Source organism: Indicator indicator, chromosome 20, assembly GCF_027791375.1.
Source record: "Indicator indicator isolate 239-I01 chromosome 20, UM_Iind_1.1, whole genome shotgun sequence".
NCBI lineage: Eukaryota > Metazoa > Chordata > Aves > Piciformes > Indicatoridae > Indicator > Indicator indicator.
The window spans coordinates 13746865-13766862 of NC_072029.1; the positions used below are offsets into that span (position 1 = coordinate 13746865).

General features: G+C 37.0%; 1 protein-coding gene across 1 annotated transcript in view; it reads left to right on the top strand.

The window, feature by feature from the left end:
* The window catches only part of PTPRN2 (protein tyrosine phosphatase receptor type N2), a 592229-nt gene that overhangs the window by 208012 nt on the left and 364219 nt on the right, over positions 1 to 19998 (top strand). Inside the window, exons 5-6 of the mRNA XM_054390032.1 lie at positions 3470 to 3632; positions 14015 to 14486. Coding sequence (XP_054246007.1) covers positions 3470 to 3632; positions 14015 to 14486 — 635 coding nt within the window. The remainder of the gene's footprint in view (positions 1 to 3469; positions 3633 to 14014; positions 14487 to 19998) is intronic.

Genomic DNA, 19998 nt, shown 5'->3' on the forward strand with positions numbered 1-19998 from the left:
AGACTATATTCTATAGTGTTCCAGATCTATAGTTATATATATATATATAAACATATAAAAAGACATTAAAAAATAATTTCATTTTTAGACTGAGGACAGATGATCACTTTTAGGAATTCCTGTTGTGATCAGGTTTCAGCTGTTTTGCATTTTTAACTAAAACTATACATTAAAAAAACAAACAGACAAAACTAACAAAAAAACATTTTGTGTATTGACACTTTAGAAACATCAGAATTTCAAATGTATTCACCTTATAGCACTTCCTGTTGTGGATAGATTTCTCTGAAGTTACCCAGCTGTGCTTCTGAAAGCATTATCTTATGTGCTAACAGTTTAAAGCATTAATTGATTTTTCTGGTTGTCCATTTGCAATGTATTCTGTAGGTCAGAGAACAGCAGGAACTTTTCTCTGGTGTCTTGTAGATTCTGGTCAAGTTTGCTATGTGCTCAGCGTGTTCAGTGTGCATGCTAAAATCTTATAAAATAATAAGTAAATAATTTTAAAAAGCAAATTTATGTAGGTATCTAATTATCAAAGATACATTATAGCAGGAAGACCTTTTATTAAGGGTAACGTGTGTAATAAGAAAATATGAAGTCATACTAATGACTCATTAATCCCCACAGAGCTACTGAGAGCAAGAAAATAGACACTTGAAAGGTAAATTGACTTTGGCTAAATTAGTGTGTAATAAATCTGATGAAACAGAAGATATGGATTTAATCTTTTAAAAATACTGAAACTAGGAGTTTGATTTCAGGATGAAAGTTCTTTCTTTAGCGGCTAACTGGAGTCTACATGGTATTTCCTGGGCCCTTATTAAATTTCAAAAAATCCCTATTCTTGAAAGAGGATCCAAGATAAAGGGGAAAAAGTCCATTCTGCACAAGGAATAAATGTCAGTTGTGTTCATTGGTGCAATTAGGCAAACCCCCAAATGTTTCCAGCAAACTTCAGTGTATGAAACGGAGTATAGCATTATTTCTATAATAAATCCATCATTAAATCAGTAATAAGATTCTCACAGCATTTAAAAGGGTGAAGCTTTATTCTAAAAACTGTGGTTATCAATTATTTGAGAAGATTCTAGAAATAGCTGAGGTGTGATAATTTAGGTATTTCCACACAAAAGCTTCTAAAGTGCTAGGGAGATTATGAAATATATAATTCTGTAGATAAATAATTATATATGTTATTTGTTTTATATCATAATGTTCATTGTATGCAAAGTCCTTTTTCAGAATGAATTAAAACTGAAAATACTTTCACATGAGTGCACAACATGAGCTGAACTGACAGTCATTTCTCCTACTCACCAGGTGTTTTTATGTGTTTTCTTTCATCCATTTTCCAATTTAAAAGACAAGTTTTAATTCAGTTGCAACAGCAGCTCATTTAGTGCATTTTACTTTGTGATAATAAAATGATCAACAGTGATATACTGGTGAACTACAAATATTTTAATAAAAATTCAGAGGGATTCATAGGATTTTATTAAAGGTGTCATCAAATGAAATGTAATGCTTTGTTAGGTTTTAAAATTTTAATTGTTTTAAAGTTCATAGCATAAAATGCTACATCTAGTGTGGAATTTAAACACAATTTGAGTGTGATTACTGTCTCTGTAAGAAAAACAATAAGTCTAAACCTCAGATTTTGCTTTTACCACCAGTGTGAGTGATTATATACTGTAAATAATAGCTTGCAAGGGTAACCTAAATACTGTATTTTATCTGGGCATTCACTTCCCAATAACTCCAGTGGAAATCCCCAGGGCAGAATTAGGTCTGGTGTTTCAATTTTCCCTTTCTTTTCAAAGTTATCAAAGAAGAGAGAAGATAGGTGTTGGAATTAATTGATGAATGAAAGATGAGTGTTTGAAACTTGGATACCATCTATGACAAGAGCCTCTTTGGATTAGTTCATCTCTATTGAAGCAGACAACATACAGCCCAGGTCTTTCTGGGAGAAAGAATTGTGTAACAGTTTTAGTCTGGCTTTAAGTTGAAAACAAGGTGGATAATGTTACTTGCATGTGCACCCTCCATAGTAAGGCCAAATTTAGAGCTCTGGAATAAGGGGAAAATACGAACAGCATGAGAAGGGATCAGGATGAATGATGTCAAGATTGCTGTAGTGCTTCATGCAGTAAACTTTCATTTTCATAGAGTTTGTATACCTGATACATAGCTGGTTGTTCTACGCTGAGGAGATGGAGGGGTTTTCTAGTACTTCACAGCAAGGAGTTCTGTGAAGACTACTGGTTGCAATGCCAACCACAGTAAATTAGGTTATTAATTCCATTTATTAAAATAAAATTATTCAGGACACTCATCTGATACAATTGGGAGCACGGAAGAAAGTCTGTTGCTTTGAGCTTAAAGTAATACAATTAAACCCAAGGTTTAGAAAATCACATAACAGTAGTTTCTCAAGCTGTGCCCCTACATAAGCACCATGGTGTGAGCTGGTAGAATAAAATTTTGCTTACAGTGGCAGAGAGATGTTGAAAGTCAGAAGATACCTCATCTTCCTGAGCTAGCAAAGTCTTCCACCTGAAATTGTTCTTAACTGAAGAAGTGCATGGGCATGTGGGTAGGAAATGGTGACAGCAAAAAAGGCGATTTCCCTCAAAAAAAATGGTGTCACTCCAGGGAAGGAAATAGATTGGGAACACTCTCTCTGCTTTCTTGCACAAGGAATGAAATAGTTACTGGTGTTGACATTTAAATTATCATCATCATTGACATGTTGAGATAGATGAGGAGAGCTGGTCATAATTCAGATTCATTGCACAGTGTGCTCTCAATCCCATACAAACACCTCTGTGCTGCTGTTGTTTAACTGCATTTTCAGTTTTTCTTTGCAAACGTCACCAAGCTCTGTCTAAGCCACTTGGGAAATACTGCTATGCTATGCTATGAATTCCAAGGCACATGCGAAGATCACAAAAGATACTTGTTCTATCTCATTATTCCCTTTTAAAGCCTTTTGCTGGAGCTAAATTGATTTTTCTTCATTTTCCTTCCTGCATAGCCTGTAGTCTCACTGTATTCTGTAAATTGGTGCAGGACCAAATTGATGTTGAATCTCATCATCATCCAGCAATTTTTTAAAAAGTCATAGAAGCATCTCATATTTCTTTGGGGTGCAATTTAATTATGCATATTTTCTTTGTATAAGCATTTTCTTTTCTTATGAATATGGCTTTGCCTTGATACAGGCATTTTATTTGATTTACTGTTGGATCATTAACCTTGATTTGTGCAATAAATTAATAGTGCAACATTTTTGGGCTGCTTTTGCTGAAACATTGACTTTCTTATACTTTTGTGATTGCTAAGCTTTTGAGTCAGTCTTTGATTATACGTGGAACTAACTTCAGTGGTTTGCAGTGCCTTCTTAGTTGGGCACTTTGTTCATTGTATAGGCTGATAACTTACTTTGCTTTGCTTTGCTGTGCAGGGCATTGGGACAGGATGCAGATAATGAAAGAAATTATGAGCTTGAAAATGATGGGAACTTGGCCAAGTCTCTTCAGCAATATCTTGAATATCTTGGTATTCTTTCCCAGTCTGCAACTACAAATTTGTATCCTAGGAAGATGATTGACAAAGCTTCAGTCAAGGTAGTGTTTTTAATGTGGTGCCTACATACTGTGATTTCTGATTCCTTCTTCTCCAAAGTCTCCTTTGTTTTTCAGTTTTCCTTTCTGTCTCAAGACCAAATGTTGTTTCTTACTGCCACCTCTGACTGATTATTGTAACTGCACTAACCAAGTGCTCCCCAAATGAGTTGAGGCAGCTTCCATTGTAACTGATAGAGCTTTTCTCATCTGGAGCATTTTACATTAGTTTAGGGGTGGATTGTATCATGAGGAAGGAGGAAGAGTGGGATAAAGGTGGTGCCATTTTCATTGGTTGATCTGAAACCCTTCTTAGAGCATCTGAACTGCATCTCTTCAAAAAAGCTGGTTGAACTTGCCTGTGAATTCTTGCTGTTGTTTATGGTGTGTAGAGTAAAATTAGTACCATGTTTGAGCAGGTTTTGACAATACACCTTATGAACTGTACCTCAACATTTCTGAAGTTTTACTGATCATAAAGGAAGCCTATTGTGGCCAATGAAGGTTCATATGTATATGTTACAGGTAAACAGATAGCTAGGAAGATAAATCAGGACCGTTAAATCTTGAATACTGGCTGTGTTAAAAAAGCACAGAAATGCCTATTGGAGAATTAAAACAAAATTTTCATTTCCTAGAGAAAATCTGTCTCGCTCCAAGATGGAATTCAAGACATTTATAAAAATGATTGAATGAAGGAGTTACATATGACAGGCCCTTAAATACCTGTGTCTTTTGCTCAATAAATGTGTTTATCCAAAGCTCTCTATTAATTTAAAGACATAAGCCACTATTATATCAATCCTTTCCCAAAAAATGGTATATCCTGTTTGCATGAAAGCCTTAGTTAATAGATACACTGAAATTTTAAGCAAAGAAAATGCAGACACAGAACTACTGCTGTGTGTCTGCAACAGCAGCTTTCAACAGCAGGATCAGTTGTATCAACTGTTTAGTCATGATCTGACTGAAATGTCACTATTGTTGTAAGCTGAAAGTTTCCACTTTCACTGACTGGCATATATAATACCTCTGATTTATGGCGTGTGTCATTAGGTGTTCACTTAGGGTAAGAGAAACTTGCAGGCACTGGCACAATAGCTTTGGGGAGAGATGACTGACCGCCTTTGTGGCACTTTTCCTCCGCTCTCTGCTCATGGGTGCTGACTGTAGTGAGGATGTCCTGCTTTAAATCACTGGTTTTAAGAGACAAGAAAACTTGCTCAAGAAGTGTTTCAGTGGGCCTGGTGCTGTCATACAAGTTCATAAATAATCCATATGGCTGAGACCTTCTGTGGGGAAGCCTGCTGTGATAACACCACCCACCAACCTTATCGAGTGTTGCCATGGAGATGGGTACTCTGAAGCCTGGGGGAGTAGGATAAAGAGGAGAAAATCTGGAGATGAAGTACATATGGGAGCAAACTGTACAATTCTGTTTACTAAGGAGCATATTTAAAAATCAGACATTGAGTCATGCATGTTACCTGGAATTTAATTTTTTTTGTTTGTTTTAAAGAAGGAAAATTACCTTAAAAATTAGCAACCAATCATGACTTTTAAATGATCTGGGAGATATTTCTCTATCCTCTGCAAATCAAATGCACCTGCTATTCTTTCAAAAGAAAGGAAGGACAATGTGTTTGTATTCTGGTTCATTGGGTCATTAATGAAAAAACATTTAAACAAAAGACAAAACAGGAGTTTTCTTACTCTAGGAAGCAGGGGGGGGGGGAAAAAGAAATAAAATTTAATGATTTGAAAAGAGTGGGATGTAAAATGACTGAAAGAGCTGCATTTGATGTAGTCATATGACTTGAAATTGAAAACACTCATCTAGGCACTGTAAGTGCATGCTTCAACAAAAATCTTGGTACCTTATTTTTGTATTTCATATATGGATAAATTATGAGCCTTATTAAAAATTGTAGCAAAATCTTATCTTTTTAACTTTCTTGCACTTTTCTGATTAAAAATAAGGGTAAAGCAGAGGTACTTAAATTTAGAATTGCAACTTTGGGGCCTTTGCATTTCTCACAACTTATTTTCTTCCCAGTATATATTTACTTCTGTCACTTCATTCTTGCTGTCAGGGAATAGGAGATGTAACACTACGCTGGTAGCTTTGACACCTTACCTGTTCTGAAGTATAGCTGAATCTTGCAGAAATGTAGCTTTTCTAGGCAGATTTCGTGAGTGAATTCTGTTTTCTTCCAAATATGTCATTAGAGCACTCTGACCAAGAGTAAAACAAAGGAAGAAAAAAAAGACAAAAAAGGCTCTAACACATTTCCTATACCCCAAAAGTATTATTTAGTATCTTAACATAAATATTTTTAAGTAAACTGGTCTTAATTTTTTTTTTTTACTATTTTCCACACATATGATCAGAATAAAACCACAGAGCTTCAACATTAAGTAGACAGCACTCATACAGTGATGCATAGCCTTGTAAGTGAGACATGGCAAAACCTGGTTCCTTTGTTCCTGCTTCAAGCTGCCAGCTTGAAGCTTGATACAACAGTGACAGAAATAACACTATTAAACTTAAATCATATGATGGGCCAAAATTCCTGTTATGTCTACCATTTATTGCAAGAGCTTCCTTTAGTGAATTTTTTTTTTCCTCAGTATTTAGAGAGTATCTACTTTAGGCTGTAATTTAGGCAATTGATAATAACTTTGATGGTGGTTAAATTGCAGTAGATCAGAAGATCTGGTGGGTCTGATTCTTGAAGATGACAGTTGTAAAGAGCATTTCACTTTAGTTCACCTGAGAAAGAGCTGTTCAGAAAATGGGTACTTGCTGGCATTTGTTACTTAAGCATTAGCTGGTGGGGTTTTGTGTCAGTTTTTTTCTCCCCACTTGGACCTGACGAAGTGTTTACCATTCACAGAATACTGCATTATCAATATTTATGATTCCTTTTTACCAAATCTGGACTTAGTATGGAAAAGAACATGTATCTAGGAACATACACATCATGAGAAAACATGGTTTGTCATATCTACTGAGGAAAGAAACACAGAAGCTTCAAGTCATATATTAATTCCCCTGCTCTTCTCTCCACTTTGACCAAACACATCTCAGAGGAAAAAAACAAACCAAACCAAAATAACAACCCAAAGTCTGGAAAAAAATGCTATATTGTTGATATTTCTACAGACACTGAGAAGTGGAGTTTGTTGGGTTTGAAGGAACAGCACATAGATGATATTACTAAAGCTAGGCAGTTGTTAAAGTAAATCTTGCTTGCTTTGCTGCTCATGTAAACCTTGCTGGTGAGTTCATGTAAACCTTGCTGGTGAGTTCTATGAGCATTTGCATAGCAGGGGCATGTGAGAGGCCTTGAGGAAATGTTTAAATAAAGGAAGTAGAAAATGAGAAGAAAAAAATAAAAGAAAGAAAGGAAAAAAAAATAAAAGAAAGAAAGAAAAAAAGCTCTGTCCACAGCTGCTGTAACACCAAAGCAGAAAAGAGAGATAGGAGAAATAATTGTTATGGAAACGCTACCCACATTGTCTACATTTTCACCAGCCATTAGCCAAAGCACTGAGGAATGATCTTACATTATAGGATTTTTTTAAGTCCACATGTCTGCAGTTGAATAGTAACAGGAGATTTCAATTATACTGCTTTCATCTGACCAAGAATAATTTTTCAGTCATCACAGAAAGAGGAAAAAAATTTGGACTTAGAAGTCTCAGAATCAGGAGAAAATAAAAATGCTTCACCTGAAATGGCTTGGGTTTAACTTGAACTCACTGTTATTTTAACATATTCTCTCACCTGACTCGTGCATGTTGGAACACCTCAAGCTGGCAAAAGCACATTGTTGTGGTTACATGCCACTGCACTTGGCTAATTTCAGATGCCACAGATATAGCACACATGTCGTGTCCACCACACAGCCTGGTAGTTTTTTCCTTGCATTTTAATTTCCCAGCTCCACTCTGGGGCTGGATATTCCATCAGCTCCTCTGGAAATCCTGAACACGCTACTGTTGCCCACTATGCATGTGCCAGTGTTGCATTTCTTCTTGCAGGATTTTGGGTTTTTTTAATGGTTTTGGCTTTATGTCTAGAAAATTCATGTGATTGATCTTATTTCTTCTCCCTGACTTGGCCTCAGAGATCTTCAGATATGGGACCAACCTGCTGCTTATGTCTTCCTTATGCTTACTATGTGGTATAGAGAGAAAGAGAAAATTATTTCAGAGTCCTCAAGGATGTTAATCTGTTTTCTGCTGTTTCTTTGATTTTAAATCACTTGCATTGAGTTTCAGGGTAGGTTTTATGTATAAATATCGTGATTGCAGAAATCTCTGAGTCTTAAGTATTGTTTAAAATACTTAAGACTCAGATTAAAAATAGAGTTTTGACATCAAAGAAGTCAACAATAAGTTAAAGATTTTTTCAGAATCATGAAGGGGAAAAGAAATGTAAGATGTGACTGGTTAGTGGCAGAGGGATACAGCTCAGTGTTACATCAGCAGTACAGTGTCCCTGAAAGAGGCCGAAGGTAAAAAAAAAAGAAAGTTTGTGTCAAAGTCAGGGTTTTTTTGGAATTTAGAAAGGTACAAGGTTAAACAAGGCATTTTGGAAACCTTATATTTTTGTCCTCAGTACAAGAGGGGAACCTTCCACCTATTTTTCCCTTTCAGGTTTAGGGAATAGTACTCATAATTTTACTGGGTTGAAAATCATTTGTTTGACGCTTTTTAATTGATCTTCTTGAAGAACTAGGTCGTATAATTATTATTAAAAACATTATTATTTATTCTAGAAACTCTGAATGCACAAGTGCTCAAAGACGTACCCTGAAGTTATCTGCAAATAATAATTGCTGTGATTAACTACTAAGAAATTACACAGTCATTGCTCATTTTAATCTGGAGCTTTAATTCAAAAAAGCAAGGACCCTTATTTATCTAGCACTGATTAAAATACAGTACTGAACGAAGATCATCAGGAATCAATTTGAAGGCTGACTGCTGAAAAGTCAAAAAGCTTTCTTCAATGTATACATTTAAGCTCCGCTTATATAAATGCAAAATTCAATGTTTCATATATGTGGGATTATGTATTAGTAAGAAAAATGTAATTCACCTTCTGCTTAAACACTTTCATAAAAATATCAGGAATAATTGATAAAGGAGTGTCTCCCTGAAGCTACAGAATTGCCCATCTACTGGCATATCTATACAACAACCATTAGGGTAATATCTGAATGTCTCCCAAGGGTTGATGATATCTGTTTACTTCATACCATTACAAAGTAGGGAAGAGCTAATACTGCTGCCTCACAGACAGATGGGATAGCTTTGCTGAGGTCATGCAATAGTTTTTGGGAGCATAGACTAAAAGCTAAGCAACCAGTCCCAGAAAAAGTACTTTTGGAGCATTCTCTCCATGGTCCTTTTTGGTAATAAAAAACATTAAAGTCCTCTTAAATGAACTCAATGAAACCCAACAAAACAAAATGAAACAACCCCAACACTCAACAAACAAACAAACATGCATCTGTAAGTACCAGAGTAGAATTCATTTGAAATACAGATGTTTATATTGGTGCAAGTCAGCCTAAACCGATTTTTTTGATCAGTGAGGAGAAAAAAAGAATTTTCAAATGGGATCTAACTGTTCTAATTTAAATCTATAAAATAAGACATTCTAAATTCCATCCTGTTGGTCACCTTGTATGAATCTGGTGTGACCAGCATGTTTTTCTGGAAGGACTGGTACCCATACATTTGAAGATCTTAGAGAATCTAGTAAAATTACAATCAGTTTGTTTGGGACATAAATGCAGAGTGTGGTGATCTAATGTGAAGCGTGATTTAATTTTTGAATTAATAATTTGTCAGGTGAAACTTCTAGTTGCTAGTATTGTGATCTTCAGTTCTTAGACCCAACACTTACCTTTACCTACAACCTGTCAGTTTAAGTACAATGTAGTGACAGAATTTCCACATAGAAAAATTAACATAAAATTATAATTTTCCTTTTCATGCAGCTACCTTGTAAAGATTAATTATTTGTACAATGATGTGAAGATACAAGTGCTGTGGAAATGAAATTATAAATTATGTGTGTCAAGTCTGGAGGCTTATTTAAAAGGGAAGTTAATTAATTTCTAGTAATTCCCAGAGGAAGCATAGATTGATAGTTTTAAAATCTCAAATACTGACTGGTCAATAAGATTTGCTTCATTTTCAGATCCCTTCCCACCCCCTTAAAAATCAGCTTTTTTTGTGGGGGGAGACCAGATACCATCTCTTCGGAGTTTTCGCTTCTGTCATTCTCCTGCAGGCTTGCTCTTTGTGTTTCAAATATTTGCGCACAGTTCTTCAGGACACTGGGCTGAGTAAATATGAGATGATGGAGCTGGTACGAATTTTAAAGTGTATTCCATATTTATTTTTAGATCATACTCATCAAATGAGAGGGCAGAGTTCAGAAAAAAAGTAAACTTATTTTACCTAACCTCTGTGTGAGTGTGCTGGTGTTTACATTTCAGGACCGTGCAACTACAAAGTGTTGTTTTTTTTTTTTTTTTAAAAAAAAAAAAAAGGAAAATACCTCACCTTAACTCAAGCAGCTGTCCAGCAAATGAGTGGTTGATTTCAGTGGGCTTGTAAAGCAATGTTGTAGAGATGGGTGCTGCACATCTCTGTTCACTTGCACTTCTTTGGGCAAAAGTATTCTCAAGATTCATATGTCAGAGTTATAAATATATTGAATTGGTGTTAACGTGCTCAGCTCTTGGCAGATGAAGATCTTCATGTTTCTATGTAAATCATCTTTAGATAATGAGTTAGCTCAATATACCAGCATATGCCTACAGAAAATGTGTTTAAACATCATTTACTGAAACCTTAAGTAACAGACTTATTGACATATGAGCAAACTGTTCTCAGGCAAGAGAAGCTGATGCACCCTAGAATAGCTACCAGCACTGATCGCCATGCTGCACAAGTTCTACCAGCTGCTAGGGCTCGACTGTCACTTTTTGGCTGTGATGGCCCAGCGAGGAGCTGGGGCAGGAGCACCATTGGCATTGATCAGCTTATTTGGGTTCATCAATCCATCATTTTTCTCGCCAAACATTTCATCCTTTATATGTGGAGACAAGCCAGGTTAATCATGTAACCCAATGTGTAAAACTGGCACTTTTTTTTTATGACAAGCTCATGATGAATGCAGAGGGACGAGCATCTATCACTCCTTCTACACCAAAGGAAACTTTGTTTTAACCCATAACATGGAGGTTTGTCAGAAACAAAGAAAACCAGCAGTCAGTTATGAAGACGAAAGCCAGAAAGTTCCTCAGCAGTACAAGAAGCCACAAACAATGATAAAAAATATTCATTCAAGAGTCTGTTGGAGAAGACTGAAGGGTAGGCATACAGCTGAGATTGATCCAAAGGAGATCAAGAATGACTGCAAACATCAGAAACTTTGAAGTTCATTTCTTAAACAGTCACTTACACATGAAAGAAGGTAGTATATTTACCCTCTTTCTTTTTTGTTTTGGAGAGTTGTTTTGTTTGAGTGGTAGAATATGCTGCTCACAATCAAATCCTTGTCAACTGAAATTGCAGTAGTGAGATTATTGAATGGTATGCAGTCTTGTTACACTACAGTTTCACAACCAGAATTAGGAAGCAAAGACATCACTAGTTTGATCAAAGAAGACTCTGAAGACCCCTTTTTCTTGATCAAGCTTTTGACGCTGCAAATCACAGGGTGTTAATTAACAATGTTTTCCATTTATACTTCTCTGATGTGGCTCTTAAGTGGTTTCAAATCTATTGTAATTCGCAGAAACAAAACAAGAGATAGTTACAGAAAATTTTTGGTGAAACAGAAGGTAAAATGAGATGACTGTATTGTAAAGGCCTGTTGCCTTAAACCTGTGAATCTATAAAAAGACCATGGCTTGATACTACCACACTGCTGCAAGAAGCACTGGATTGTTCCTTTGGCTAGTTTCTGGATTCTGAATTAGTCTTCAAAGTTCATTTTTTAAGCATGGTGTAATATCATTATCTATGGTAAGTGAAAAGGTCATTACCAGCTGGTAGAAAAGGCTTTTGCTCTGCTATTGCTCAGAAAATTGAATTCTTCCATTAGCTTTTCCTATTATTTTCAGACAAATCTAACACTGAATTTGGGCAAAGTGTGTTAATACCATGTCTACAGCACATACACACTTGTAAGTAGAGTTCTGCCCTTTCAGCTGCCTTGAACCTGGAAGCCTGCTAAGGTATCCTACTGACAGTGCAGCACTGTATGGGAACAGCACCTCACCAGCTGAAAGAATTAATGCTTCGTTAGTGTAGGGCTGGCCACTTTAGCTATGATAGAACCATAGAATCATTTAGGTTGGAAAAGACCTTCAAGATCATTGAGTCCAACCATTAACCCTACTCTACCAAGTGCACCACTAAGCCATATCCTCAAGCACCACACCTACACTGCTTTTAAACACATCCAGGAATGGTGACTCAATCACCTCCCTGTGTAGCCTGTTCCAGTGCCTGACAAACCTTTCAGTGAAATTTTTTTCCTGATGTCTAGGCTAAACCTTCCCTGGTGCAACTTGAAGCCATTGATGCTTTAAAGACACAATTCTACTGCTTACATAGCTCCACCCCAGGAACTTCGGCACTGTCTTCCACTCCACGACACCCATTTGGCTCTCAGGTTGTGAGCTGTCAGGCTGCTGAGAGGCTGCCCCTTCTTGACAGAGGTGCAGCTGTGACCCAGGACTTGTATCCGATTTGCATACAATCACTTGGTGTTTGTGTTGCATTTTCTTTCTTGATTGTGCTGGTCTGCAAGGGCAGGAAATCACAGATCTGTTAAAGGATATTTGGACTTCTTAAATAGCTCATCAAAAGCCAGCTCACATCCCCTGGCCCTCATTTTCCACAAGTGGTTTGAGAATCTTTGGTAGTTTTGCTCCCTCTAAGAAGTGATTTGTTAGTAAAGCTTTAGAGGCAAAAGAGGCAGCTGGATATAGGACAGAGATCCATATTAAGCTATAGCTACACAGGCTGGATTGAGCTGGCTTAATGTCTTTCTGTGGCTGAACAGAGATTGTGCTATTCACCCTGTCATGTTTTTCTCTTTCCCAGCTCCTTGTTCTTCCTTTCCCTATCCCCAGAAAGCTCTCCAAAAGGTGGAAGGTAGAGAATTACAGACATGGGAAAGGCAGTCAGTTTATGTGAAATCTCTGTAAACTACTTGATGTGTCTGGGACTGCTTTGTGTTAGGGGATATCATCCTCTATGATTCCTTCTAGGAAGTAAATATCATTAGAGAGTTAATTACCCCATGCAAAGACCCATTGAAATGGAGAGATAAATACCTCTAACTAGTAGTTTTTCACAAGTAGGATTTGCTTTTAAGCATGTAAACAGCATTCAGCTTGTATTTTGACAACTGCCTCTTCTCTTGGTATTGATCAGAGCAGTGGATACCCTGCAGCTGCTACACCGAACTGGAGCTACACTGCTGTTGTTTGATACAATTCCCTGGGGCCATTAAAATATTTCATACACAAAGCTGTTTGATCTCTAGCTCTATATTATTTGACACTGTCTTAGTCTAGTCCAATTTATTGATATTAGCAAAGCACATTTCTATGATGAAGACCACCTGCCGGAGTCAAAAGCCTTGTGTTGGTGGACCACAAGCCAAAGAAGCCAGAGTGCCTTTTTTTTCCTGTAATAAAGTTGCTTAAGCCATAAATCTACAAATCATGATGTGGAATCATGGAATGAAACTCTTCAATCATTTCTCAGGGGAAAGTTAACTCTCTTGGAAAGCAAGGGTTATGAATATATATTATAAAATCAACTGACTGTTATCAGGAGAAATAAAATTGTTCAGATGCAGAGCAAAATTATTGTCCATAAGTAAAGAACTAGATAAAATCTTTCTTCTTATTTTTTTTTTTTTATTCATCTCTGGAAGAGCTTATCAGCCTGACATATTTCACTTTTACAAAATTCATTATAAAATATATAAATAATTGTGTTTTTTTCTAGCCAGATTCTGCTAATTTCTCTCCTCTGGTGTATATAATCTCTGTGATTTATAAGTATATGTTTGTAAAAACCGCATGCACAGTTCATGTCAACTTTGAGTTAGATTATTCTCTATGATACCTTTCTCTTGCTTTTCAGTATTTTATAAACTGATTTACAAAAGTTTACCATTTTGACGTTTGCAATCTACATATGCATTACAGGCTCTAATTATTGTTTTCCTGGTTGGTAAAACTCTAAGGGCTATGGCTGTGATTCCTGCATACCAGTGATCATTACAAAGCAATAATGACCCAGTCCTTTTTTCCACCTTCTACTTTCTTTAGAGCTACATCTATAATGATCCTATCAGGTACTACATGATGCAAAAATCCAAAGAAAGAGCTACTCCTGTGGCCCATGCATCAACATCCCGTCAACAACATGCTGAAAATCTCCGTGGGAGGACCCTCAACCAGCCTCAGCCAGACAAGTTATCACTAGAGTCAGAAATGGGGCTTGACCAAAAAACTCTGATGGCTGCACTGCACACGTACATCACTCAGAACTTGTCAGCACAAAGCAATGATAAAAGCTCTCACAGCAGGACTAAAGAGTCTCACATTTATGCTGATAGATTCCACTCTTCACAAGTCAGTCCTTTTGATGGAACTTTTGCCAAAGGAAAAGAGGATTTTAAAATGAAGAAGCTGTTCCAGCCAAGACCTGCATTTGGAGTGCTGCAGCCAACCCCTGAGGTGCTGAATCATAGATCTATGTCCCAGGATGATCTAAGGGACCCTCTGAGTGCAGTGGATGGTAAGAATGATGTTCACTTATTTTCAACTACCTGTTTTACCTCATGTTCATTAAGCATTTTTGAGGGGAAAAAAAAGAAAAAGGCATTCCGGTTTGTTTCCTATTGTTATCAAGTTTATATTTACCATAATACTCACAATAATAACGTTCATCATTCTATCTACTCTTTCCAGAATGCAGACATTCTTCCCTACCCACATTCTTCAGCCTACCTTCCATATGCATGCAGAAACATGTCACTCAATGTGATGTAACATTTATGTAACTGGCTCTGTTTTCAAATCATTTTACAAACAGCACCTAATTGTGGGTTTATCTTCACTATCAAATCTGGGTTTCTACCTGCATCCCACACTATATATATGTTTTGTTCCATTTCTCTATGTTTAACTAGAAATTCAAGGACCATGGGTAGCATTCAAGGTTAGACATAGTACCAAAATAAATTATAGTGTAGAACACAGAGAGGGGAAGAGTCTGTCAATTATGCAAACAAGTGGACACAGTAACACAAGAAGGTGAGGTTACATCTAGTTTTGACTAGACATTCTATAACCACCCATTTACTGGATTTTTGTTTTCCCCTTTTTTGTTTTTTTCTTTTTTCCTTGCTAATGCTGTTTAATAATGACCAGATCCTGATCTATTCTGTATAAGATAGTTAGACAAATACTTAAATGAAGATGGGATGTAACGTCTTAGTGGGTGCTGTAGTACACTTTTAAGTGTTGCTTTGTGAGACAAGATGGATCTTCATGCCATGGCTGGGGATCAGTCAGAGTTTAGAAAATAACTTTCATTCACTTTATTGTTTCTTTAATCTAACTATTGATGTTATTACAGTGGTTCAGAATTCCTGAAATCAGAAAGAACTGGTTGTCAGCCTTTGCCTGCAGTTAAATCTGTTACACTGTGGTCACCACTATCCCAGTGGATTTTGGTGGTGTGTAAGAGGGTTTCTTTGAATCACTTCTGTAGTGATTATCATCCATATAGTTTATGGTTCTTTGATTAAGACAAAACAAAGCAAAACCACCAAAAATCAAAACAAAACAAAACCCCAAAGAACCAACCACAAAACAGTCAACCAAACAACCAAAACAACACCAAAAAACCCAAACCCAAACTAACCATACAAAACAAAACACCCCAAAACACACAGAAATGTCAGAGTTGCAGCAGAGGAAAGATAATGCTTGCAATCTAAAGGATGCTCAGAAGTGAAAGCATTCTTGGTATGGTGCCCAGAGATAATAGGTTTCAAGAACAAACTATAATGTAAAATCAAATCCAGGTGGCATTGTAAGTCTCTTGCACAGGTTAGACAATTTTGTTGCTAGACTAAAAACAAACTAGACACATGCTGGTTTCATTATCCTCCAGCTGTTCCACTTCACCTTTCCTGGTAGGAGCCAACCAGGAAAAAAATGCTTAACACTTAGAGGGAATAACATGTTTCACAATTCATTGGCTTGCACTACTTTCACTTCACATACATAATGTGCCCTGTAGGAACTTCTTCCATTACATTAGCTTTTAAATGTTGCATAGACATAAAATTATGAATTGTTTGAGTGTTGTTTCCTTTGTATTTGTGAGCCACTTAATACTCTCATAAGGAAATGGTGAGGACAGACCCCAGTGGATCTGTTTAAAATATGTTCCATTGGGATGAGGGTTTGGATTCAGGTCTGTCAGGCTGACCACACCATCTCTTTCTGCTTTTAACTGTTCTCCAATCCCTCTGACTCATCAGGATTTTCATACATGTGTGGGTTGTTTCTCTCTTGCACTCTTTAAATCACAGAACTGTTCAAAACCTTGAAAGCATGGGATGCAGTCACATGAGCTCAGCTCTCTGCTGCATCTGATAGAGGTCTGCACCAAGAAACTTAACTGGGAGAACAATCCAGAAGGTACTGGGCAGATTAGCACTAAGAATCGTGACAAAACAGTGGCAGGTAAATTAGCTAACAAGGCACCCTGAGGGAGATATATGAAAGAAGGAAATTTGGAACTATTTTTACATCAGATCTGGAAATTCACCTCTCGGAGTAGTGTGATGTGTGTGAGTACTTCCTTTGTAGTTATTGAGTGTTGTGGTTTAACACCTCAGGCATCAAAACAACAGGCAGCTGCTTGCTCACTCATCCCCTGCCAGTGGGATGGAGAGAAAACAGGGGGGGAAAGAAAATTCACGGATTGAGAACAGGACAGTTAGGACAGAAAAGTAAGGGAAAATAGTAACAATAATAATTATGATAAAAAAGTAAGAATAATAAAACAAATGATGCACAATGCAACTACTCACAATCTGCTGACTGATGCCCAGCAGATTCAGAGCAGTAGAGCCTGGGCATCTTTCATGCCAGTTTATATGCTGAACATGACATCATATGGCATGGAATATCTCTTTGGCCCGTTTGGTCAACTGTCCTGGCTGTGTCTCCTCCCATCTTCTTGTGCTCTCCAGCCTCCTGACTGGTGGGGTGGTGTGAGAAACTGAAAAGTCTTTGACTTAATGTAAACACAGCTTAGCAACAATTAGAGCATCAGTGTGTTACCACCACAATTCTCATTGTAAATGCAAACACAACACTGTACCAGCTACTAGGGAGAAAATTAACTCTGTCCCAGCTGAAACCAGCATGCTGTGCAACAGTGGAGTTGTTAATCTGTCCTCTGCACCAGCTGTGTTCAGAATTTGGCTCAGTTTTATGAAATTTGTTCTAGTCTACTAATTTTTTGGTGGAATAAATGTTGCAGAACGCACCTCTCCATTGTGTTGGAAAGATCACAAAATTAGTAATTCAGATGGCTTTTTTTCAGAAAATAACAAACTTCCATGTCTATAGAGCAAAGACAATTTTTACGTCCTCTGTATTGTAAAGCTGCAGTCACCAATCCGTATGGTGCTCAGCTGCTGAGAATAGCCAATATGTGGTAGGACGATGGGACAGAAGGGGACAGACCACTCTGGTCATGAAGTTAGAAAGACTCCTTATGTAGTCCTCCATTTTATCAGGCTTCTACAGGCATTTTGGTGACTCTTCCTTGTTATGTACTGAAAACCCAATCCTCCTGCTTCTTAGCTTTGCTTATCAGCTTTGGTCTTTGGTGTTTTAAGCCACACCTGTAGTTGTTCAGTAAAGGTAGCATACAATGCTAATGTTTTACTGACATGAGTATTTGTGACTTTGTTTGATGACCTGCATCCAGGTATCATTGACTAGGGTAGGAAGAGCAGCACCAGAGGAGCAGGAGGCTCCTCTATAATAGGTTTGCTTATGAGCTAGGAGCATCTGCAGTGAGCAGGGCCTGTAGCCATTCATTGTTTCATGTGATTCCTTGCTCTGCTCCTTCATTTCCATTTTGTTTGAGATTGAGACTGCTTTGTTATTGGCTATGGATATGGGGAAGCAGATTGGAGGGATAATACTTACCTAAGATAATAGGTACAGAGAAAAGTTATTTTGAAAAAAATGAAGTGGGACTTAGAAGGTTGTATTGACTCTCTGTTGCTGAGTAGCTCAGGAGTTGGTCTTGACAGCTGGCTGTGAAACAGCCAAAATAAAAATCTCGTAATGCTGCATTAATACAGCTCTTTTAATTGTATACATCCTGAAATATAATGATCTTTTAAGATTTGTCTTTGAAGATTGATGTTTTTGTGGAAAAGTTTTATTAGTTTTGATTTGGAACTGTCATGTATTCTCTGTGTTCTTTATTAACTTTATTAGCTCTCCTTCAGTAATTTAGTTTTTTGTTTGTTTTGTTTTTCTGTCAGATTATTTTCTGATAGTTCCTAAGCAGTCACAAGTCTTCTGCAGTAACCTGGCAGTGCTGTATTTCCTGCATTGCTGCTCTGTGTAACATCTTTCCCAAATGGCCATCTTCCAGGTAGCAGTTGTGCTTCTTGAAAAAGTTTCTTGAACTCAGTTTGATCACGTCTAGTGAAAACTTTTATTCCAGCTTGACTCAATTTGCTCTTGTAGATTACCTTCCTAAACAAATGCACTTGATTATTATGTTTTTATTAGATTATTAAATTCCTAGCAGGGGGGGTAGATACAATACGCTTAAACCTTATCTTTAGCCTTTTTCCTGGTGGGGTTTTCCTTTTTGAATACCTACTTTTTAATTCACTTTCATGCACTTCTGAAAGTTGACAGTATGGTCCCGAAGTCTTGTTTGCAGGAACCATCCTGCTACAGGACTTAACAAGGACACTGCTGCAGTAAAGAATAAAGGTTGGATGTTGCTTTCAAAGTGCTTATATAGAAAATAATACTTTCAAAAGATTTAAAAGCAATCCACATCTTCCTCTTCATATACAATACTACCTGTGTGAAAGAATTTTCTTGCTTGCATGCATATATAGGTTAAATTCCTGACCAGCATCAATCTGCAAAACAGAGGCATGACTGAGAATGGCTTTGATGTGCTGTATTAATCCCTATGTTTAGTGTCTCGTATTTCAAGGGACGTTGGGCTGAGTTTTGCAGTTATATAGAATGATCATGAAGGATGCATGCAATATATGCAATCAGAAAACTACATTCCCTGAAGAACTCTCGTGCTACATCTTCTTACCTTTAATACCCATTGTCCTTGAGTTTCCATGTTATCAAAACTGTTTTCCCATTGAGACTGTTTTGTTGGGGTTTTTTTTAGTGGTTGATTGGTTGGGTTTTGGGGGTGGGATTTGGTTGGTTCTGGTTTGTGTGTGTGTGTTTGTTTTGTCTCCACTGAATATAAGTCCATTTGCTTTTCCTAGCCTTGTAATGTCATTGTAGCATTTCTTTCCTCAGTTTGACTGGTAAAATATTTATATCTGACAAACCAAAATAGTGCAGTTCACTTTTGACATAATGTATTTCCCAAGAGAAATCAATATTGTTTAGAAAGTTTGTGCATTACATTTCCATATATGTAATGGACATATATCTGTATCTGCTTCCAATTCAAGAGGATCTTTTTGATTGAAAGGCATGATATCTGACTCTTTTTCCCCCAGAACTTTGTATCCTTTATATAGCTATTTACCTTGCAAATTCACCTAAGAAGCCTCATCTCTAATAAACAATAGTACAGTAGTGTTTGTGCTATCTTAGTCCACCTAAAAATAGTTAAACTACCTTAACACTTGTCTTCAGTTTTTTCTGTCAGTTTAGAATGGGAAACAACACCCTTGTAAAGAAAAAGTGACAATTTTATACCCTCTTTCTATGACAACTTGCTAGGTTGTAGTGGCATACATCCCCTGGTGCCTGATATGGATTCACTTTGTTGTAAACTCTAACATCCATTTATAATACTGTGTTCTCTGTAAAGATGGTCAGTAAATGTGTATGTACTTTTTTGTACATCGTCTCCATGAAGGAATGGATCTCTTTTAGAAAATTGTGGGATCGTTTTGGTTGGAAAAGACCTTTAAGATCATTGAGTCCAACTATTATCCAACTCTACCAAGGCTGGTGCTAAACCATGTCTCTTAACCCCACATCTGTGT